Genomic DNA, 23,972 nt, shown 5'->3' with positions numbered 1-23,972 from the left:
AGAAGACGTATTGCCCAATTTTATGTATCCCTCCACTATGCTAAGAACAAGAAACTGTTATTCCATGTGCAACATTTCACAGCCAATAACCTAACTGGAATATCTGCTATTGGTTGTTTTCTTCAAACTTGCACCTTATAGGCCTGATTATGTAATATGTTTTGAAATGAAGACCTGACCAATATAGATGAATACATTAAGAACATGAGAGTCAGAAAAGACAAGGCTCCATTCATTTTATTATATTTAATTACTTTTTTTTTTACAATCATGAAATCCCTTTTTATCAGAGTGGAGTCAGGACAATTGAATGGAGCTGAGCATTTACTGACTGGATGCCCTTCCTGACACCTACGTGGAGTTCACAACAGATAATTTTCTCTTTGCATCCTGATAGAGAAACATCTGTTGAACTCTCAACCTTCCGAGTGGGAGGAGAGTGTCTTCACTTCTAGGTCACCACACTGCTCTTCGCATTTCATTAAATAGTCTTCCCTAACTGGTATCTTCCAGGTGTGTTGGTCTCCCAGGATTCCCAGCTTCTCCTTTAGCACTCATTGGCATTTTTAGATGGGCTTCAATTTCTGGGACTAATTTTCCCTAATGAAATGCTGAATTTTCCTAACATGTCTCAGCATCACAGCTCCTTTAAACAGATGTGCCAACAAGTCTCTGAGTTTAACACTTTCAGAAAAGAACATAAAGTTTGTACCAGGGATGCCACAGTTTATGGAAAATATACTGATACAAGAAATAAAAACAATCTGTGACTTTGTCTAAAAAAATGCACTCAGGGGGTTGAAAAATGGGAAGAGAAAAAACAAAGAGTCTTATCATTGAGGACGAGGAGAAGCATGGTAGCCAAAAACACAATGGAATGTGACACATTTACTTAGCAAGGGATTTGAAATAAAACAGGGATGTTCCTCAGGAACAGCTTTCTGCTCCTTGCACCATTTTCAATGACTGTTAGTGTGAAAATGAGCTGGTGTAGACAACTAATGAAAACTGGGTTATTTTATGGATGGAGGGCTTATGTTAGAGCTTATTTGCATATAAGCATATTTAGAGGGAGTGAGAGACAGACAGATTGACTACATATAGTCCCATCACCTCCACAGTGGGACAATTTCCTTTCTGTGCTGAGATTAACCCTTGGTATTATCACTGTTTTTAAAGCTGACCAAGCAACTTCATGCTGCCAGATAACACGGATGCTTATTCATAACTCCTGTCACTTAACAATCTGTCTGGAATATGCCCCATATGTGTGAATATACTTTAAAAAAATCAATAGTTTGGGAACTTGCTGCTCAACGAAATAGAGGGAAAAACCTTCAGCAATTTCCAAACATTCTTCTTTTTGCCTGCCTTAATACATGATGAGTTTCTGTAAAGAAAATCCCAGATCTTGAACCCAGTTAATACATTTTAATGGATGAGTTCCACTGCAGAAAAGGAATAAACGGAGAGCCTCGGGTAGTAAAGCATACTTCTTCGTGAGGAGTATATGGGTATAATACTAATTTCGGTTTAGTTTTAATCTAACTGGATGAAGGGCATGATGGAATGAGCACAAGATGATGGAAACTGACTGAAAAGCATAAACATCTGGAATTTCTTTCATTTTGAAAATGTAAATTGATTTTGGAATATCGTGAAATTAATATCACTAGGCTGGTTGCTAAATGGCAAACATAACCTATGCAATTATTTGAGATAGAAATGATCTCATTATTTTGCGCAATTGCAGAATTTTGACATTTGTTGCAAGTTTTTCTTCATTTTGAGCCTTGGGTTTCTTGACTTTATCTTTGCAGGTTTGGGCTATTTGCTGGTATTCTACCTTAGTTATGTGTCCCTCTTTACATTTTTTTACTTATCCCTTTTCTCTCTCTCTGTTTATCAGAGAGTTCTTTGTGCAACCATGCTTGTTTCTTCATGGATTTCTTGTTTTTTTCTTTTTCAGTGGTATTGAGTTGAGCTGGGCTTTTATAATCATATTTTTCAGAGTTTCTCAAGCTTCTTTAGTTGTTTTCACCTTTAAGATTTTCATCCATGGAATCCTTCATAAGCACTAAGTTTATTAAAATCAATCCTAAGACACTGGTTTGATTATATTCTAGTACTTGTGCCTGCATTATATTGAATTCCAGTATGACATAGTTCCTGCAGCTTCAACCCTCTCTATCATTTATTCTTTGTTAGTAAGAATTAAGTCCAGTATAACTGTCCCACTAGTTCCCTCTTGACAAAGTTATAAGTTATTAGGAACCTGTTTGATCTCCCACTTGATGCTGTTTGTCTCCCAGTTGATATCAGGATTCTGTCAGTGACTGCAACAAAGTCTATTAGCAGTACCTCTATTAATTCACAAGATGTTTTAATGGATTGAAATTGAAAGTAACATTGTATTGTATATAAATTATACAATTTATATTGTACAATTATATAAAGCACAGAAACCGCTTTGGTCGCATTGACCGATGATCTCTGGAGGGCCAGAGATGGAGGCTATGCGTCCATCCTGGTTCTCCTGGACCTCTCAGCGGCTTTCGATACCATCGACCATGGTATCCTTCTGCGACGTCTCCGGGAGGTGGGAGTGGGAGGCACTGTTTTGCGGTGGTTCTCCTCCTACCTCTCGGACAGGTCGCAGTCGGTGTTGGTTGGGGGGCAGAGATCGTCCCTGAGGCCCCTAACATGTGGGGTACCCCAGGGTTCGGTCCTGTCACCCCTACTATTTAACATATACATGAAACCGCTGGGCGAGATCATTCGGAGGCACGGGATAAAATACCATCAATATGCGGACGATACACTATTGTATTTGTCCGCCCCGTGCCAACTCAATGAAGCGGTGGACGTGATGAACCAGGGTCTGGAGGCCGTTAAGAACTGGATGAGTGCTAACAAACTGGTACTCAACCCGGATAAGACCGAGTGGCTGTTGTGTTTCCCCCCCAATAATTTGGCTGATATACCAACGCTTAGGCTGGGGGGTCAAATTTTATACCCCTCAGATAGGGTCCGCAACTTAGGAGTCCTCCTGGATCCACAGCTGACTTTTGATCACCAGCTGTCGGCTGTGACCAGGGGGGCATTTGCCCAGGTTCGCCTGGTCCGCCAGTTGCGGCCCTACTTAGATAGGGGGGCGTTCACGACAGTCACTCGAGCCCTTGTGATCTCTAGACTGGAATACTGCAATGGGCTCTACATGGGGTTGCCCCTGAGGTGCATCCGGCGACTACAGCTAGTCCAAAATGCAGCCGCGCGAGTGATAGTGGGTGCACCACGGTTCGCCCACGTTACACCTATCCTCCGCGAGCTGCACTGGCTACCTGTTGGTCTCCGGGTGCGCTTCAGGATATTGATGACCATCTTTAAAGCACTCCATGGTAGTGGATCTGGGTACTTGAGAGACCGCCTTCTGCCGATTACCTCCCTAAATCGACCAATTAGATCGCACAGACTGGGCCTCCTCCGAATCCCATCTGCCAGTCAATGTCGACTGGCGACCACGCGGAGGAGGGCCTTTTCTGTTGCTGCCCCGACCCTGTGGAATGAGCTCCCCATGGAGATCCGCACCCTCACCACTATCCAGACCTTCCGCGCAGCCCTCAAGATCTGGCTCTCCCAGCAGGCCTGGGGATAGGTTCCTAATTACCCGCCCGAGTGTTTGATTGTTGAATGAAAGTTGGGTTTTTACTATTTTTCTGTTGTTCACATATTGTTTGTTTTGACCTTGCACTTCCCCTTCCTTGTGGTTGTAAGCCGCCCTGAGTCCCCTCAGGGAAAAGGGCGGCATATAAATCTCAATAAATACCTAAATACCTAAATTCTTCCACTTTCAGAAATTATCCTGAGAGCAGCTTGTTTTCTGTGTTTTAGTATCCCTTCTAGTCCAATCTAGCACTAAATAAAATTTGATTATGAGCGCACAACTAAAATTTGGCAGAAAAGGCATGCTGGACCTACATTTGATGGGTTGCAGGAAGCGGCCCTTCTTTGCAGTAGTGCCCACCTCATTTTCTCATTTTATGTATAGTGGTTTTCATTTTTAATGTTTGTTCTATTGTTATAATGATTGTTTATATACTGTATATATTTTATATACCTGTTGTTTTATTGATTTTTGTATGCCACACAGAATTGTTTGTGAAATGTGTGGTCATTTAAATATAACTAATAAATAAATAAAATATACCGTATTTTTCAGAGAATAAGACGCAGCAAGGTTTTGAAGAGGCAAATTAAAAAAATAAAGGTTTTGCACTCTGCAAACCTCCCAAAAACGGCCTCGTTTTTTAAAAGGGCATGAATAGCCTTTAGGATAAGGTGACCAGATTTTCAGATTGGTAAAGAGGGACACCATTGAACGGGGAGGGGGAGGGGGGGCTTGATTAAAATTTTTATATTTTGTCAAAAGGTCACCCCAGGACACTGAAACCAGCATAAATACGAATCTGTTGCCAAACAAAATTTTGATCACGTGACCATGAGGATGCTGCAACGGTCACTAAGTGTGAAAAATGGTCGCAATGGTAGCTAAGTGTGAAAAATGGTCATCAGTCACTTTTTTCAATGCCATTGTAACTTTGGTCACTAAATGTTTTCCCCCTCCTCGAGACTCCTCACTTCTTCCTTCATTCCTCTTGCTTATCTACCTTCACCTTATCCGTCTTCTGCTCTTTCCCTCTCTTCCTTCCTTTCTCCTTCCATCCTCTCTTCTTTCCTCACTCACTCCCTTCCTCCTTTTCTCTTCCTTCCTCCTTCCATTCTTTCAGCTTCATTTCTTTTGCCTATCTACCTTCTCTGTCTTTCTGCTCTTTCCATTTCTCTCTTCCTCTTCGCTTCTGTTCCTTCCTCCTTCCATCCTTTCACCTTCCCTCCTTCCTATTTCTTCCTTCTTCCTTCCTTCTGCCTATCTACCTTCACCTTCTGTCTTTCTGCTCTTTCCCTGTCTTCCCCTTTCCTCTCTCCCTCCCTTCTTTCCTTTCTAGTTCCATCTTTTCTTCTTTCCTCTCTCCCTCCCTTTTTCTTCCTTCCTTCCTTCCTCCTTCCTCTTGCCTATCAACTTCATCCTCTTTGTCTTTCTGCTCTTTCCCTCTCTTCCCTCTCTACCCCTTTTCTTTCTACCTCCTTCCCTCTTTTCTCCCTCCCTTCTTCTTTTTCTTCCTTTCTTCTTCCATCTTCCTGCATCTCCTTCCATTCTTTCTCCTTCCATCCATCTTTTCTCCTTCCATCTTCTCCCCCCTCCCTTCTTCTTTTCCTTCCCCCCTCCCTCCTTCCTTCCTCTCCTTCCCACTCCTTGCAACTGCAATCGGAACTGTAGACAGGGAAGAAGAAGAGGAGAAGGCGGCGGCGAAATCGTAATGATCAAAGGGTTTGATGGCTGGCACAATGAAGGTCTTCTTCATCTCCTTGACCTCCGCAGCGCCCCCCCATTTTCCTCCCCTCCCCTCCCCCACCCATGGAGCCTCTTCCCCTCCCCTCCCTCCCCTCCCCCTACAAGGGATCTACATGGCTCTCCGGCCGGAGGGAGCCGCGCGGGGGGGAAATGGGCATCTGTCAAAACCCCAAATCCCGTCTCGGCCTCGGTGTGGCTGTGGCAGAAGCAGCGAGTGCGGGGGCGACGCTTCACCGGGAGCGACCTCTCTTTCCCCGCTGCATAGGGATGTGGGGAAAGGGTTCAGGCACCCCCTTTTCTCTCCCTCCCTTCTTTCCTTCTCTCTCCTTGGGCACTTTGTCTCGGTGCCCCAACGCCAGGCGTGGAATAGCGCGAAATAAGGGCCACTTCGGAAGGTTCCTCCGGCGGATCGTCTTCCCCGCGCTGCCCTCGCTCGGGGAAAGGAGCAGCGCTCCGGTGAGCCCCGAGAGATTCCCCCGTTCTCTCTCTCTCTCGCTCTCCCGGCCCTTCCAAGCCAAGGCGGCGGGGGCGGGAAGAGGAGTCAGAGGGGGAGGGAGGGAGGAAGGGGAGGCTGTCCGACCAGCCTGGCGCGCCACTGCAGGGAAGAGACGTGGTGGGGCTGGGTGTGGCGTGCGCTGCTCTTTCCCTCTGTGCCCGGGTCCTCTCCATTCCCAAGCAGCCCCAGCTGGGCGATGGCCAGCAGCGGCCGAAGCAGGTGGAGGGAGACCGAGCGCAGGTTTTGGCGAGGCGGCCGCGGGAAGGACCGAGGAAGGAGAGGAGTAACACGGTGCCCAGCTCAGGTGCTCCGAGCAGAGGGGGAGCCGCCCCCTCTGCCAGCGCTGGGCAGCAAAGCTGAGATGTTAAGCTTTGCTGCCCAGTGCTGGCAGAGGGGGCGGCTCCCCCTCTGCTCGGAGCACCTGAGGTGGGCACCACATTACCCCTGCCCTGCCTACTCAGACCAGCTGAGCCTCCCTGGACGTCGCAGCAGCAGAAGCCCCAAGTGCGCCGATCTCGGTGTTTTTCGCATCAGGGCGTGCTGCAAGAAGAGGGAGTGAGTGAAGACCTTTTCTAGCCAGCGCAAATGGGGTGGGCTGCAAGAGGGAGGGAGTGAGTCTGGATTGCTGCAAAGCAAGTCTTGGCAAGTCCTTTGCGCTGGCTAGAAAAGGTCTTCACTCACTCCCTCTTCTTGCAGCACGCCCTGATGTGAAAAACAGCGGATGGGTGGGGGAGCGAGCGATCAAAGGCGCCAAAATTAAAGCGGGATATTTTGACAACGGCCCGGGGCGGTTTCTTATGAAGAAGCGTGTCTGTCCTGCCAAATGCGGGACGTCTGGTCACCTTACTTTAGGAGGCATTTTGAGTGCTCCTGGGGGGGGGGGGAGAACAAGCAAAAAATGGCCCATTTTTCACAAAAACAGGCCTGTTTTTTGTCAAAAAAGAGGGCACGCATAGCCTTTAGGAGGCTTATAGAGTGCTCCTGGGGGCTGGAGGGGGGGAATTGAGCAAAAAAGGGCCTGTTTTTCACTCATTTCTGCCCTCCCCACCCCCAGGAGACTCTGCAAGGCTCCTAAAGACTGTGCATGGCCATTTTGGTGAAGAGGGCGGGATTTAGGGAGGCAAAAATGCCGTATTCAGTGTATAAGATGCACCCAGATTTTCAGTCTCTTTTTTGAGGGAAAAAGATGTGTCTTATACTCCAAAAATATGGTAAATTAACCAGCAAGATATTTGAATTATCCTGGAATAATAAAAATTCTGCACAACACTTTGATAAATTGTCATTTCCTTTTAAAAAATTAAATCACTGACAATAAAAAAGGAGGGGGGTTGTGATTCTTGCCCATTCAACACATGGATAAATAGAGGTATTTTTAGAAATATATAAATATATTTTCAATATAAACATTCAGAAAATTATACAGCCTTTCCACATGAACACAGCTTGGATTGTAATAAATTTTAAATAATGCATTTTTCATATTATACCACAAATATTTTCTAAATCTTGTTAATAATGGCATTAAAAAACTGGCAGAGACAAGGCTCTTTTATATTTTTCAGGGTATCTCAATACTGACTTCCATATTATTTTATAAATATTGGCAAATATTGGAATAGACTTCAGTCTAGAGTCTTGTTATACTTGAGAATGTGTTTAAGGATAAAAACTACTTTTAGGTGTGCAATAATTAATTCAATGGTTCCTAATACCTCCAATGTTTCTTATTTTTGTACTTACTATCCATAAGGATCACAAATTTTCTTTAAATAACAGCTGGCAAAAACATCAAGTTTGTTCCAAAGCATTCCATTTCATTTTCACTAACATTTGTTATTTCAACTCAATCCATCTTTAAGGATTTATTTTGCATTCCCGTGTATTTAAAGGATTTATATGGCCGCCGATCTTAAGCACCTTTGGGCAGCTCACAACAACAATAATTACTGGCAGATTCCATTTTCACTGTCTTAAGTGGAAAACATTAGCTTTTCCCAATTGGCACTCTCTGATGTCCTCCTGAATCATTTTCAGTTATTTCCCATTAATACTGACTAACGATGACAAATTTAGGGAAGCTTGAGATCAGGGGCAACAACTATCCTTTATTTGTATATCAGTGAAATTTATGATCGAATTTAACAATATACTTATTTATATAAAAAAGGAAAACTGTAGCAATGATTTTCTGCTTTTATTTCAGAAGAGAACGCAGTTCTTGAGTTTACTACTTTATCCCCCCCCCACCAATGGAATTGAAGTTAGAGGTGTAGTTTGGTTTGGCAAAATAGAGGCTGGCTTCCAAACTGAAAAGTTGTGGCAGTGTGTCTCAGCACTGATTTCCTTGAATTCTCAGAACAATTTGCTGAATATGCTTACATGATCTCAGATACTAATTTTCTTGTTTGAACATTTTAAACAACAATTGTTCTCAGAACACTGATGCTGTTACTTAGTTTGGGTAATGAAATGTCTGCAACAAAATAACAAAGCTTAGTGGGTACCAAGGTCCCCTCAATTGTTCTCTTCCTCTTGGGCCACCAATCGCAATGAAGTTATGAAAATGTAAACTTACTTTCCTCCTCCAAGTTCTACAGAGTATGCAGAATCTGTAATTTATTTCTGAATATATTTCTGGATGAATAGCGTCAGAAACCATTGAGATTGGTAGGCATCAAAGTTAGCAGGATCTCCAGATAAACACTTCTCTATTGAAATATGTTTTAATTGCCTTTTTAGAGTGATTCATTTAGCAAATGACAACATCCCCTACCTGTTCTAAATATGAACATTTCTTTCTTTGATGGTCTTTGCGTTTCTACAAGCACTGTTTCATTCTCCATTTTTCCCACATTGTGTTCAAAATGTTCCTTTAAGGTCCACATGAAAATTCTTACGCTTTCAAACTATATACATTTTTGTACGCAATTTCTCTTATTAGGTTTTGGAAGCACATATTTTTAATATATGCCTTCTCTTACAATTTTCTCGCATACATTAATTGTTCATGTTTAGGTTTCTATAACTTATGCATATTTGTCCAGAGAGAAGTACATATCAAGTATTAGTTTGAGTATCAATGTAGAAACATAAATTGTGTTGCTTCATATGACCTTATGTATACCACAAGCTTCTACATTCCTTCCTGGTTTATACTGTATCATTGTTGTTATCAGGAATATAAACCCTTATATCACATCAAGGTGAATTGCTAGTAACAGTGGTAAAAAGGCCAAAACAAACAATAAAATACAAAATGTGAAAAGAGCCCAGTAGAGCTATTCCCATCACCACTTTTAAACTCACACCTACTAGAAAGTTCTTAACTATATACTAAGAAGCATCTTTTGCTGCAGCTGTGCAAACAATGTTCTACTCTGTTGCATTTTTAAACACTTATCCTCCAAGATCTCTCACTCAATTCACTGCCTTTGATGTGCCAGAGTACCTGCAAGGGCTGAATTCAAGAGAATGAATGCCTTTTTAAAAATTAACACAGCAATACAGGTTGCATTAAATGTGTATTACTAATTAGGTTTAACCACATGGTTTTTTGTGGGTTTCAAGTCAATCAGTATCCATTTATGTCCCCAAGCAATGTATGTTGTTGTTATAATTTTTCCTTTACATAATGGAGCCTTAGACAGGTTCAAGTGATAATCTCAGCTTAATGAATGAATCGTGTAGATGTGCACTCAATCCCTTCGTTTCTCTCTTTGCTGTAAAAATAAACAAACCAGCATCTCTTTAGTTAATTATAATTTCCAGTTTCATCCTACCATAGTTTACAAAGGTGAAAGATTTTAGGCAAGCCAGGACAGCGTATAAAGTCAACTGTAAGACTTTTACTTATATTCTCGCTTAATATAATTGTTGAAGACAGCAATAACATTTGTTATAGAAAATATCCTCCCTACAGCAATTTATTTCCCCACCACACAAGTGGCCTAAGCTCTTGACCTTCAGGATGAAGTTGATAGTACATGATAAATCCCTGTACTCAGTGGTGGCATTCAGCCGGTTCAGACCGGTTCAGGCGAACCAGTAGTGGTGACCTGTGGGTGGGCCTGCCCATTCGCCCAGGCTCTATGTCGTCCTATTTAGCCATGTTTTCTAAGCTGCGTGCACAAGCAAAGTGCATGCGTGGAAGGCCATGTACATGTGTGGAAGGCACATGCGCTCACGAAGCGAGTGTGCGCTCACAGTTTCTGTGTGTGGTGAACTGGTGGTAAAATTATGTGAAGCCCACCTCTGCCAGTAGCCTTGGCTTTGTATTCTTGATAGTTCCAATTGTGGGGCCAAGGCTATTTCTCACACTATTTATGCAATGGGACAAAGTTAAGTGTAAATATCTTAAGCTTTGCAGCTGGATAAATGACATTTGAATTGTAAATTAAGAAATTTCACACAATAAACTGGCAAATTTTTGCTTTAGTATTTCAGTTCTGAACAAATTTTCTCAGTAGGATTTCTAAGGAATTTGAGTTCAGTAAAGTATGATGAAGATTGCAGTCTGTTGGAAATTGCACCAGGCTATAGTTCTGCGCAGTTTCTTTTCAAATATAAAACGTTCCTTTTATAATTTGAATCTGTCTGCCCAAGGTCCATTTTCTTGCCTATGTAAGCTATATAAATCACTCCTATATAATCCCCAGAGAAAAGAGACATGTTGTGAAAAAAGAATTTTTATATTTTCTATTGCCTTGGATATTTCAAAAGCAGCCTTGTTAAAATGAGAAAAGTGATCAAACTATGAAATCATTTCCTTCTGTTTGAAATATTTTACTCAGAGGGAAGAAAAGAGCATAAAGAGGACGGGAAATCTCTTCTGTTTTGACTCTGCCCCAAGATTCAATATTTCAGCAATTCTGTGGGATGATGCCGTTTGCCAGCTCTTGAATGCTCCAGCCAGAGGTTCAAGTCATCTCAGTCATAAGGAAAAACAATGAACCCTCTTGTGAAATTCGACTGGACTCCACATCACTCATGCCATCAAGAGACACCCCCCCCTAGCTCCCCTTTTAAGAGAAAGGGGAGCTAGCCTCTTGCATTGGCTGGAAGGAAATGGCAGACACAATGTCAGGCATTTTCTGAGACGGATATACAAGATTCTCTTGTTTGGCCTTTGTACATATTGCAGAAGGGTGTATGAAAAATACATTTTTGTTCGTTGGAAATAATTATTCATCTTCCCCCACCCCTCCCTTCATAAAGGATTGACTTCAAAGAGAGAAGGAGGGCGGAAGGAAGTTGTTTGAATTGCTTGGGAGGAGGTTAATTAAAAGGCGCTATAATAAATGTCTGATTTTACAATCTAGTACAAAGACTGAAATGGGGCTTACTTCTATAAGTGCTTAAATTATTTTTAAGAGCTCTATGCGTATGACTATTAGAACCAGTTTGCATTCTGCAAGTATAGGCAGGTGGGTAGCTGTCATTAGAAATTTTTTGGCCATGAATTATCTAATGAATCAAGGAAAGAAGCTTTTTATATACATATCTTCACTTCAGTGGTGGGTTACAACTGGTACGGTGCAACGGGGCTGTGCATCCACCACATGAACGCACGCACCATGTGCACATGCATGGAAGCCCCGAAAACCTCAAATACCGGTAAGAAGCGCGGGTGGGCGGGGCCCACCTCAAATACCGGTAAGAAGCGCGGGCGGGCGGGCCCGCGTGGGCTGGCTGGGCCCGTACCAGAACGGTACCTGGTGCTCCCGGCAGGCACTGGTATACTCATATCGGGACGTACCAGTTGTAACCCACCACTGCTTCAGTTCTTTATCTAGCCCTTAGTTGTGCCATTGTTACCTAATTCCTATGAAACCTGATCCATTTGCCAAAGATTTTCCTCATTCAAAAAATACAAATGTTTCCTCCCTCCCTCCCTCCCTGTATTTTGTCTGAAATACTGGTGCAACAACTACCCTGTTCCCCTGAAAATAAGACCTCCCCGGATAATAAACCCAATCGGGCTTTTGAGTGCATGTGCTCAAATAAGCCATCCCCCAAAAATAAGCCCTCCCCAAAAATATTGCATCACAGCAGCCGCCATGAGGTGTCCACACTCGCCACCTCCTGTACCTCAAAAATAATAAGACCTCTCGAAAAATAAGGCCAAGTGCTTATTTTGGGGGCCAAAAGAAAATAAGACCCTTCCCTATTTCCGGGGAAACATGGTAGTACAAATACTGATGCAACAACTACAAACGCCTGTGTATAATTTCTCAAAACTGTATTGTAGACAAGGCTTCCTGATACCTAAACCATATGTTCTTTGGAAAAATCCATGAAATAAACTTTTAGTAGTATTTTCCACACATACATCTCACACATAGGAAGATTCCCCCTCCCCCCCCCCAAATCATGGAAGTACATCCAAGTCGGCTGAAATAGGTTGCTATCATTGCCATTCATACTGCTTGGGGGGGGGGGGGAAGCCCTGATGTAGAACAATGAATTTTCCATTTATCTGGTCTTTTAATGACAGCAGCTCCTAAATATGAAGGGTAATCAGCAGGTTAAACTTCTATTTGTTCAAACATAACAAATATTTTACTTTAGAAGAACCCTCACTCTAAGTTTCATCTGATCTAAATTGGAAAAGTCTAAATAAAAGTACTGTAGTCCCAGACTTTTAAAATAGTGGAATTCTAAAAATAAAGCTTTCAATACTAAACAGCAACAACCCTTTGAAGCAATTGAAGCAAAATATCCATAGGTAGCATGATTCAAATAAGCTAACATGGCAAGAAACAAAAACTACAGATTTTAGGTTCATTATGATAGCATAAGTATGATTATATGTGTTAACCTGATTCTAATCAACTTCAGTTATTTGTAATTTAGTAATGAAGACCTCTAAAAACAACTCAGCAGAAAAAGATTTCCTTTGCACATTCACTGCTTTGTTGTGCAATACATTAAACAGATTTACTTAGCTGCCTGAAGGGGCTTATATTCTAATAAATGTATTCAATATTTTCTCCTTTCATAAGCAACAAGTCTTAGTTATTAATATTCACTAGGACTATGCAAAGAGGTGCTTCAAAGCAAAGACACATATATGAAGCATCTCTTATTGAAGAAGCTGGGATTTTCAAGTTCACGTGGCTGCTTTTGAGTGTACACTTGATTCACCTTTTTCCTCATGAGGCAAAACAATTGTGCATCCACATATTTGCACAGACAGTCAGGAGGTTCCAAACCACCCTTGCAAGCAATGATCTGTTTTGATAGTCCAAATAATTTTATACAGTCCTATTTTTAAACTTCTCATCCCAAACCTTGAAAAGCTTGTCTCTTTTTCCATATTATAACATTATAAAATAAAGAATAATTCCCCAAGCTTGCAGGATTGTAATCTTTGCCTTTAATTTGCCTGTGTATAAATGTGTGTTAGATTTCAATTCTCATCAACCTTGATTAGTGCCAAAATTAGTATAATATATCTGGAAGGGATCAGGATGTGGACTTTGGGATGGGTTAAAAGATTAGCTATAATAATAAATACAATTTACAAAGACATTATTCATAGCACAAAAGTCTAGTTGAACAGTCAGGGATAATTAAATAATAAAGACTCATAGATGAATAGTCAATTTCATTTTTGATGGTTCCTTTTTCTATTCTGGACTTTTTTAAAAAATCCCAGAGTAGTTTCCAACAAGCTTATTGTCCGTATGTAGAATGTACATATTTACTTATTTAGAGCTGTGGTGACATAATAGTTAGAATGCAATATTGCAGGCTAACTCTATTGCAGCTCAATTCTCACCAGGCTCAAGGTTGACTCAGCCTTCTATCCTTCTGAGGTCGGTAAAATGAGGACTTAGATTATTGGGGGAAATATGATGACTCTGAAAACAGTTAGAGAGGGCTGTAAAGCACTGAAAAGTGGTATATATGCCTATGTGCTACTTGCTATGACTATTATCTAGACCAGTGATGGCTAATCTTTTTAACAGTGTGTGTGCCCAAACCCATAATACAATGCGCGTGTGACCCCCGTGCGACCCCTGCCCCCACGCGCATGCCTATGCTGTTACATGTGTTATGACTGCCTTGTATGCAGCTTCATTCCTCTCTAGCATACATTTCCATTGTTCAGTGATGCATTTCCTGCCTCTCTACGATTTACCTCTATCTGCTCCTGTGAGGCACTTCCTATTCCTGTTGGATGTGTATAGTTATATTTTTGATGGCTTGTATAGTGTTTTAACTGCCTTTTGATTAAGCAACACGTGCTGCAGACCCGAAAATCAGCTGGCCAGCAGGAGGCGTGTGCGCATGCGCGGTGGAGCTCAGCTGGGGCGACGACTCGCGTGCCGGCAGAGAGGCCTCCATGTGCCACCGATTCGCCATCATGGATCTAGAGAAAAGAATACTGTTGATTTCATACATTTCTCTGTCTACCACCAAATTATTTTCTTTCTGAATGAATGATAAAAATACATGTTGGACTCAGGTGGTGGTACAAAGACTGTTTCAATTTGGGGACAGTCAATCTTTCTCAGCCCAATCCACCTCACAGAGTTGTTATTGTGGCGAAAATAGGAGGAAGAATATATTGGATATGTTCGCTGCCTTGAGTTATTTGTAAAAATAATAAAGGTGGGATACATACTAAATAAAATACGTATATAAGAAAATTATCTAAAGATAAATCAATAAACAAGGCAATCCAATTGTTTCACTGTGTTCCTTTGTACAATTCTTAAGGCAGAACATTGAAAGCAGCTGTATAAAACCATTCTGTCACCAAATGACAGAATATATATTATGCTGCAGTGATTTCTATTGTATGCTTCTCTGCAGAAATGATAGGGCAGATTTACTTCCTGTATGTTGGGGCTGCTGAACTTATTTTTGGCAAACAAAATTCACTCTGAATAAGCTTGTCAGAGGTCTACATGACAGCAGTGAGCAGGGACAGGACACGCAAGGCATATATTTCCCAACAATTTTTTCTACATAAAATCCATTCAATCATGTATAAACACATTCTACATAGTTATATAAATTGCTTTCTCTTCTTATGTGCCTGTAGATATTTTAATTAGACTTTTAATTAATTGGGCTTATAGCAAACAGTGGGCGATACGTTCACATTGAAGGTTGGGTACGGTTTAAAATGATTGATGTTTACCTTCTCCAGCACAAACTTCCTTTCTTTGAAACCGCCCACTAGGTCATAGTGTTTCTTTGTGTAAACATCTACTGGTTGATACCAATGGAGGCTCTTCTCAGGCGTCTTGTAATCTGGTAAAGTCAGAGGTGGGTTTCTGTCGGTTCGCCCCAGATTGGATGAACTGGTAGTGGTGTCGGCGGAAGGCTCTGCCCACCCGCCCAGAGGCTTCTGCGCATGCGCGCACACGCATGAGTGAACCGGTAGTAAAATAAATTGAAATCCACCACTGGGTAAACGTTAGTACAGTATTAAATTGTGCATTGCTATGGCTTGTAATTAGAAAAGGTTTAGGAAAAGGGAGTCCACTAAATGGGGAGGCTCATCAGCTGCAGAGGTATCTCATAATACAGGTAGTCCTTGATTTACAACAGTTCATTTAGTGACTGTTCAATGGCACTGAAAAAAGTAACATGACAATTTTTCACATTTACGACCTTTGTAGCAGCCCTATTCATATGATCGAAATTCAGATGCTTGGCAACGGGTTCATATTTATGACCGTTACTGTGCCCCAAGGTCAAGTTTATGCAACCTTTTGACAAGCAAAATCAATGGGGAAGCCAGATTCACTTAACAACCTTGTTACTAACCTATTGACTGTAGTGATTCACTTAATGCCTGTGGCAAGAAAGATCGTAAAATGGGGCAAAATTCACTGTACAGTGATCTACTATATTGTGAATAATACATTTCAGCTAATATTCTATTATTTATGTAAATATTACACCTTAATCTCTTGCATGATAATACCATAATACTACAAGATGAATTCCTTACTTCCTTCATTTATTCAAATGTATTAACAGCCCAACTCCAACGGACTCTTATTTTTTTAAAAAAAACCTCGTTATCTAACAATGATGGCTAACCTTTTTGTCGTCGCATACAGAAAGTGTGAGAAAGAGCGTGTGTTCACGTGCTCACACCCATAATGCAATATGTGCATGACACCCCAATGTTCTCCCCCCCCCCAGGCATATACACATGAGTCCTCTATGTCCTCTTTTGGGCCTAGTAGGCATCCCTGCAGCCTCCTGGGACCAAAAATGGGCCGCTGGAGAGGGGGGCAGGCCACACCCCCCGTGACTCCCCTGCACATGCGCACGTAATCCCCCATCTCTCCCACATGTGTGTGTGTGTCTCCCGCAAAGACCCAAAAATCAGCTGGCTGGCGGGATGTTTTGGACAAAATGCCACTCGGTGACCTTAAGCCATTCACTCTCCAAGGGGTCCTTGGTGCTCTCTGAACTTAGCTGCAAATGTTTCATTACCCAACCAGATAACATCATCAGTGCTAGCACTGATGAATAAATGAAGCATCTGCAAGGAAACAACCAAGCTCAGAGAGCACTAAGGACCCTCATTTCAACCTTAAGCCACAAATATTCTCCTCTACCAGCATTCATTCATCCTCTACCTCAACCCGAGGAGGCAGGTAGTCACAAGGTTAGGAAAGCTCACAGATATGTTAGGTATGACTACTACTAAACAACATACAGGAGTGATGTCATTGGCAAAGATGCCACTGAAGGGAATCCCCTTTCCATGCTATCCCAGTAGTATTAGAAATTTGAATTAAATTATTAAATTTTTTTTTACAAGGCCTATGTTCTTATGCAATAAATAAATCTGCCTGACTCTGCATGGCTTACGGATCCTAGAACTAGAACGGTAGTTAAGATTAAAAACTAATCATTACTAAATAATACAACTGTAGTGAGTATGGAGGATGACCTTGGCAGAGATATGCAAGCTCCATTGCAAGATAATAAGGGGCTGAAGCATTTTTAGATTCAGAGAAGCCAAATAACCTTCAGCTTAGACAGGTGCCTCCCTAATTCACTGAAGTATAAGGAGGGGGAGGAACAGCATAATCAGACTTGCACGATTCTGTTATTATAGCCAATTGGTATAAAAGTAGTTTTAGCCTTTTTGTGGAGATGTTTTTCTGGTCTGGTCTACATAGAGGGAGTGACAATAAGTGTAATAAATAACTCATGGCGACCTACCAATTTCATTTCCTAAGAGTTGGGGCCCAGAGCAAGCAATAGCACTAAGGCTTATATACCACTTTATAGTGCTTTACAGCCGTCTCTAAGCAGTTTACAGAGTCAGCCTATTGTCCCCAACAATCTGGGTCCTCATTTTAGCCACCTCGGAAGAATGGAAGGCTGAGTCAACCTTGAGTCAGTGAGAATTGAACTGCCAACCCCCCGGCAGTCAGCAGAAGTAGCCTGCAGTACTGGATTCTAACCACTGTACCACCATGGAAGCCTTCTCTTCCAATTCTTAAAGACAGGTAGACACAACAAAGAGAAAATGGACCTGCAAATATCCAGGCCCTAAACCATAAAGGTCCCGAACAGTAAAGGACTTTCAAAGTGACAATGGGCACCTTGAGTTGCACCCAGAAACAAACTGGCAATCAGTACAGTTTGCAGAGCAGAGGTGAGACATGGGTTGGTTGATTAACACCTTTTCCAAGGCACCTGGGGGTAGAACAAGAAACAATGGGTGGAAACTAATCAAGGAGAGAAGCAACTTAGAACTGAGGAGAAATTTCCTGACAGTTAGAACAATTAATCAGTGGAACAGCTTGCCTCCAGAAGTTGTGAATTCCCCAACACTGGGAGTCTTTAAGAAGATGTTGGATAGCCATTTGTCTGAAACGGTATAGGGTTTCCTGCCTAGGCAGGGGGTTGGACTAGAAGACCTCCAAGGTCCCTTCCAACTCTGCTATTGTATAACTGTATAACCTACAACTGCTTGTGTCACTTTGACAGAAAGCTGAAGTTTCCAGGTAGTCTTCAGGAGCAATCCCATGGGGAACACAATGTAATAATCCACAATGGAGGTCATCAGTAACACTGAACAAAATCTTCTCTCCATGAAAGATTGCAATTGATGAATTTGTGCAAAGCCTTTCGTAACAACAAGTAGAACTATTTTCAACTTCCACAATTTCACAATGGGGTCTTATGTCTTATAGAACTCCCAGAGTAGAAATCAGCTGCACACAAGGAAACAAGCCCACCTTCAGAACCAAAGATGGAATATTTGCAGAACTGGAGAGCTACCGGACCCAAAGCCACTTTATTTTACTGATACAGAGTCTAAACATTTTTATACATCATGAAAATAGACTGTATAATGTGGATGATGCTTTTCACTGATCTGTATCCTGACAGTATAAAATGAACATTAGAAGCAACACATAGCATTTCCATGAAATGCAGGCTGTCTATTTTGAGGAGGGAATAGAAGAAATCACATCTGAAGATACTTACCAAGCACAATGACGACAGTCTTTAGAAGACTCATCATGGTATCCCGGTTCCTGCGAGGCCCTGAACTATGTCTTGACATTCTCATAGTCCTCTGGCGCACGTATCCAAAGATATGAGCATACAAGACCACCATGACTACAAAGGTGACCAAGTTGAAAACAGCCCAGAAGACCAAGTAAGAGTCACTATAGAGTGGTGCCATGTTAGAACAGTGAGCGAGATCACAGATACAATTCCAACCAACGCTTGGTATAGCGCCCATGACAATGGCCACAGTCCAGATGACCACAATTACCACCACCACTCGCCGATTACTCATCCGCGTATGGAGCTGCATACGGAACACGGTGATGTGCCTCTCAATGGCAATGGCCAATAAATTGGCAACAGAAGCAGTCAGGCTGGTGTCAATGAGTCCTTGACGAAGGAGCCACGTGCTGACAGTCAATCTTCTAGTGTTGGGTCCTGTGTTGAACATCAGGTAAAAATATGCCAGTCCTGCAAAGAAGTCAGCAGCTGCTAAGTTAGCCATTAGGTAATAAATAGGAAAATGAAAACGCCGGTTGACGTAAATGGCCACCATCACCAAGAGGTTGGCTAGCATGATAAAAACACAAACTGTAATCCCAAGTCCCATTACAAGCTTGCTCACAGTGTTCCATTCAGTTGCTAGTGTTTTCCCACTTTGGTTATAAAAGAAGGCAATGGTTTCATTGTAGTAGCACTGAGGTTCATTCATGCCTGCAGACTGGAAAAGAAGAGAAAGCAGAATCTGAAGTTAGAATGAGAAAATACTGACGTGTCAGGGAAAAACAAGCTGCTCTAGAGCAATGTTTGCCAACCTTAGCGAGATTAAGAGGTGTTGGACTACAGCTCCCAGAATTCCTCAGTAAACATTGGGGAATGTCTTAAACTTACCTAGGCTGCTCTAGAATGTTGAAGCAGTTTTATAAGCAAAGGAGATTGTGATTACATTTCAAGTCTAAAATTGGGGCTATAAAATGTTTTGAAAATGACAATGAAATGTTTCTGTGAAGGTCACATTGGTGGAAGTAAGTTATATAAATTAACAGAAGTTAAATAAAGTACTTTATTGTCATCTCATTTGAAATTTTCATTCTTTATTATTAAGATACTTCGACTAATGGACATGGATGCTGGAGAAAACTACCTACTGCCACTTTCATACTGTCATGTAAAAATAACAAATTATTTGCTAAAATCCTTTAAAGCTGATATAATTTTCTGCTGTATGTACCCATTTCTTACATGGTATAAAAACAGAATATTCAGGAAATGAACTTTTACAATGATACTATCTTCACCGCACTCCTCTTCCAATGTCTTCTTTTCATGAAAGCTCTGCAGGTAGGAAGCAGATTAATTCTTCTGCTCGCAATTTTGTTCAACCTTGTGATAGCCATGGGATTTTTTGCAGAGAGTATTAGCTCGAACCATGAAAGCTCTAGCAAGAATGTTGGAATCCTTTTAAAAATCAGTATTTTAATGTTCTTATGAGTAGATCTCAGAAAGAATCTTTATGGACATAAATTTATATAAATTAACAGATAGGGTCTCCTTTTCACACAATCCCTTCTATATGTACAATGGACTGAGAATGGCCTAGGAGAGGCAGAGTACTAAATGTATCTATTCCCATTGTACCTGCTCGTATTTGGTGCCCTCACAAAAGAACCCCTGAAGAGGGAGTCTCTCTCTTGCTGAACCTTTTCATAATTGTATTTATGAAGAATGATCAGTCTGAAAACTATGGAAAACAACATCTTGGTCAAAATTAGTGCTGATGGCAGGGAATATCCAGATTAACTTTGCAAGTGCTGATCTTTCTTCATATACAATCAGCTAATTTTTCTTTCTTTTCTTCGTGTTAGAAGGTCAACGGCTGATAAATTAAACAGTGCTCCGGTTTGCAGTGAATGTGTAGTAGAAGGGACAAAATTCAGAGTTGTCTTTTGTTAAAGCAGTATAGAGGTATGTAACTTACAAGATAAATTATGTTGGAGATGGGTGGTGGTTGTGAGAGAGTCAGGAGCAAATATCTGTTATCATTACAATGACCCTTGCTGCCATTCAGCCTCATTTGGGAACTGTAAAATTTATATATCTCCATCTCTTCGCTACACCGAGGTCTTTTCTTCTGTTTTAAAATAATGTTCGCTTGTATTTTTTACATTCCTGTTAACTTGTGCTTTTTACTTTTTACCTCATTTTATATAAGTGTCTCTTTTGCAAACCACTCATTATTTTCTATGTTTTTAAAACTCTGTAAAATTATTAATAATACAGATTGAAGCTTTATCATAAATGCAATAAGAAAAAAAGACAGCTGTTATTTGTGTGTTAGAGACTGCTAATGTGCTAAACTTTTAGGCTTAAAATATTTTTCTTATTCTTTTTGGAAATGTGTGTTTCTCCTACTGCTGCCCACCAGAAATTAGAGAGCTATAGACTGTATTTTGGGGCAAGATGAATACCACAGTTTCTGATATCCATTCTGCTTCCTGCATTATATCTTCATGTCCATCCAGACTTTGCACTACCTTCCTAAAACTTCAGCCCTTGGCATAAATGTACAATTTAGATGTTCATTTATTATTTCAATAAGAAATAAATGAGCAAAACTATGAGAGCATTATACCATATTACAATTCTGTTTCTTTTTGTAACCTTTCTAATAATTCCTGCTATTGTGTAATTTTTTGTCTAAAGCAGTATTTCTCAACTTCAGCAACTGTAAGATGTCTGTATTTCAACTCCCAGACTGGACAATCCATAGAGCAAAGGGAATGTGTGTTACTGTAAAAAAAAAAAAAAGGGGGGGGGAGTGATACAACTTATGCAAAAGGTCACAGATCTCATTGGAAGCTATGATTACAAACAGCCACTGTCCCTGTTGGAAACTATGATTAAATCCTCCACAAACCACTCATTAAAAAAAAATGGAAGAAAATGCTGACCTTTCTTACTATTTATGCATTCTGAAATTACTACACACACACACACACACACACACACACACACACACACACACACACACACACAGAGTTTAAAAAGATACATTTTAAGAAAGGGGAAAAACAGAATATTTTTTAGGCAGAGTTAAGAAAAGACAGATGGATATAACTTATAATGCAAAGTATAATGCAAACATTCTGAAAAGGATACTTCAAACCTTTTATTCCTATAGATTATAGAGATGTTATAGCATACTTGCTTGTTGGGGTTCTGTTAAACTGAGCTGTCTGGTGGCTTGTGCATAAACCTTACACAAGTTTGCTTATTTACTTATTTTTTTTATCCAAGAGATACAGTGCAATAGTAAAGTGAATGTGCTATGTAGAAGCTTTCTGGTTCAATGCCAGCAACCCCAGGAACAGTTGGAAAAACTTCTGTCTGGAATATCAGTCATCATCCATATAGTGAACTAAATAGACCAATAGCCTGACTTTTTAATGTTTAATAATCTCTTTGTTAAACCATTTAAGGATCAGAATAAATAGCGACTGCAATAGAGAACAAAGAGGAAAGAGCACTGGATAAAGAAAAAAAATTCAACAAATAAAAGTTCACAATTATAAAATGTAAAATCCATCAATTAGTTTAGTATATTTATAGAACCAAATTCATTCTTTTATCAAAATGCTATGTAGACAATGCATTCTTCATCATGATGTTGCTTCAAAATGCAATAAACAGCTAACTAAAAGAAAACTTTCAGTAAATTCTGAAGATATAATATGAGTGTGTAAATATAAAGATAAGACACTTATTCCAAGAAAAAGAAAGCTTTGTGCAGAAAGAGTCAGGTTGTCACTAAACAAAAGATTCAACAAAACATTTGGGACTATATTTGACAGACAATTAAAGATTCATTTGAAAATAGTAACACCAAATTGTAGAGAGAAATTCAATATTTTGAAAGGCAGAAAAATTTAAAACTGTCTTGGGTTAATATCAGTTATGCTTATTAAAATGATTACCCAAGGTATTTAAAAAAAAATTCAAATGGAGCTACTTTTAGTCCCAGACAAACTTTTGTGAGATTGACAAAGAATCGTTAATAAATTTATTTGGGAAACAAAACAAAAACTAGCTATTAACTTAGCATTAAAACTATGGTCCCAGAGGAAATACAATACTTTTTTTTATCCTTGGGATAAGAGGGTTTTTAGGCAAGGTCGTTCGTTGATTGATATGGGATGTTAAGATCTTATGTTTGAGGTTTTAGTCTTTGTAGTGCAAAAGTACGGAGGAGAAACCTTCAATATTAACATTCAACGAATGTCAAAGCAGAAGTATTTATTGTGTGTGCCAATGAAAGTGTTAAGAACAGGAAATCACTTTTATTTTCAAAGTTCTGTCTGACTTATTGATTCATGTGGGAATAATGACGTGGCCAGTTATAGCCATGAAGACATTCCAAGAGCCAACAAAATTATTGGCAACAGGACGAAGAAGCTGGACACCCAGATGTTTTTTCTTTATAATTTCAGGACAAAGAGCATGACCCAAGAAGAGAGATGTCTAGCAGCTAGGTAGACAGGAATCGTTTGGATATTTGATGCTGGGATATATTTCCACACTGAGGGATTCCTAGCAAGTTAAGTTGTACCTCACCAGACTGGGAAGAATTCTACCAGTCTGGAAAGTACCTTGGAAACTGAATCCATAGGGCTTTAAAATCAATTGTGTAAGGAACAGAAAACAGAACAGAGCAGACAGAATAACAGAACAGAATAGCAGAGTTGGAAGGAGCCTTGGAGGTCTTCTAATCAATCCTCTGCTCAAGCAGCAAAATCTATTCATTTCAGACAAATGATTGACCAATCTCTTCTTGAAAATCTCCATTGTTGGAGCACCTATGATTGCTGACTACTAAGAATGGGATTGGGAGGAATATGCAGATTATGGAGAAACAGAGCCACAAGCATGTGACTACCATCAGGAATAAATCAAATAATGTATCCCAGGGAGTCCAGTCCCTTGGCACAAATGCATAACTTATCAGGAATAAACAGGAAGAATTAGAAGTCTTACTGTTGAAAGGCAAATTATGACTGAGTAGGTATTACTGAAAGCTGCCGGGACAAAGTTTATAAATGAAATTCCAAGACTGAAAAGTATGACTTATACAAAAGGACACAAAGGGGGGGGGGGGGCAGAAGAATGGCAATATGTGTGAAGAATATGCAAACATGCCCTAAGATTCAGGAATGTCAGCCTGAGGATCCACTTGAGATCATGTGTGTAAGAATACAGTATCCATGAAAATATTATTTTGTGCTGCAGACAAACCCAGGCAGAAAATATGATAACATCCTCCTGACCCATAATAGAGAACTTTCAAGGAAGAGAAATTATATGCATGTATCTATCTATGTATGTGTTTGTATGTGTGTGCATATGCATGCACCTTCAATTCAGTCTTGACCCTTAGTGACTTCCTGGACAAGTCCCTGCAAGTGGACAAGTCCCAGAAAATGGTTTGTTATTGCCTCTTTGCTAGGGCTGAGAGAGAGAGACTGGCCCAAAGTCTCCTAGATGGATTTGTGCACACACAGT

General features: G+C 40.6%; 1 protein-coding gene across 4 annotated transcripts in view; it reads right to left on the bottom strand.

Moving 5' to 3' along the window:
• LPAR1 (lysophosphatidic acid receptor 1) overlaps positions 1–23,972 on the bottom strand; it is a 76,409-nt gene that overhangs the window by 17,372 nt on the left and 35,065 nt on the right. For all 4 annotated transcript variants that reach the window (XM_087716152.1, XM_087716150.1, XM_014060203.2 and 1 more), the window contains one exon: positions 18,390–19,137. In XM_087716152.1, coding sequence (XP_087572278.1) covers positions 18,390–19,128 — 739 coding nt within the window. In that variant the 5' untranslated portion in view covers positions 19,129–19,137. The remainder of the gene's footprint in view (positions 1–18,389; positions 19,138–23,972) is intronic.

Source organism: Thamnophis sirtalis, unplaced genomic scaffold (assembly GCF_051295495.1).
Source record: "Thamnophis sirtalis isolate CommonGarterSnake01/CBP01778 unplaced genomic scaffold, rThaSir2_p1.2 scaffold_5, whole genome shotgun sequence".
Classification (NCBI taxonomy): Eukaryota; Metazoa; Chordata; class Lepidosauria; order Squamata; family Natricidae; genus Thamnophis; species Thamnophis sirtalis.
Note: the sequence above shows the minus strand (reverse complement) of the source record. Positions and strands in the feature narration are given on the sequence as shown.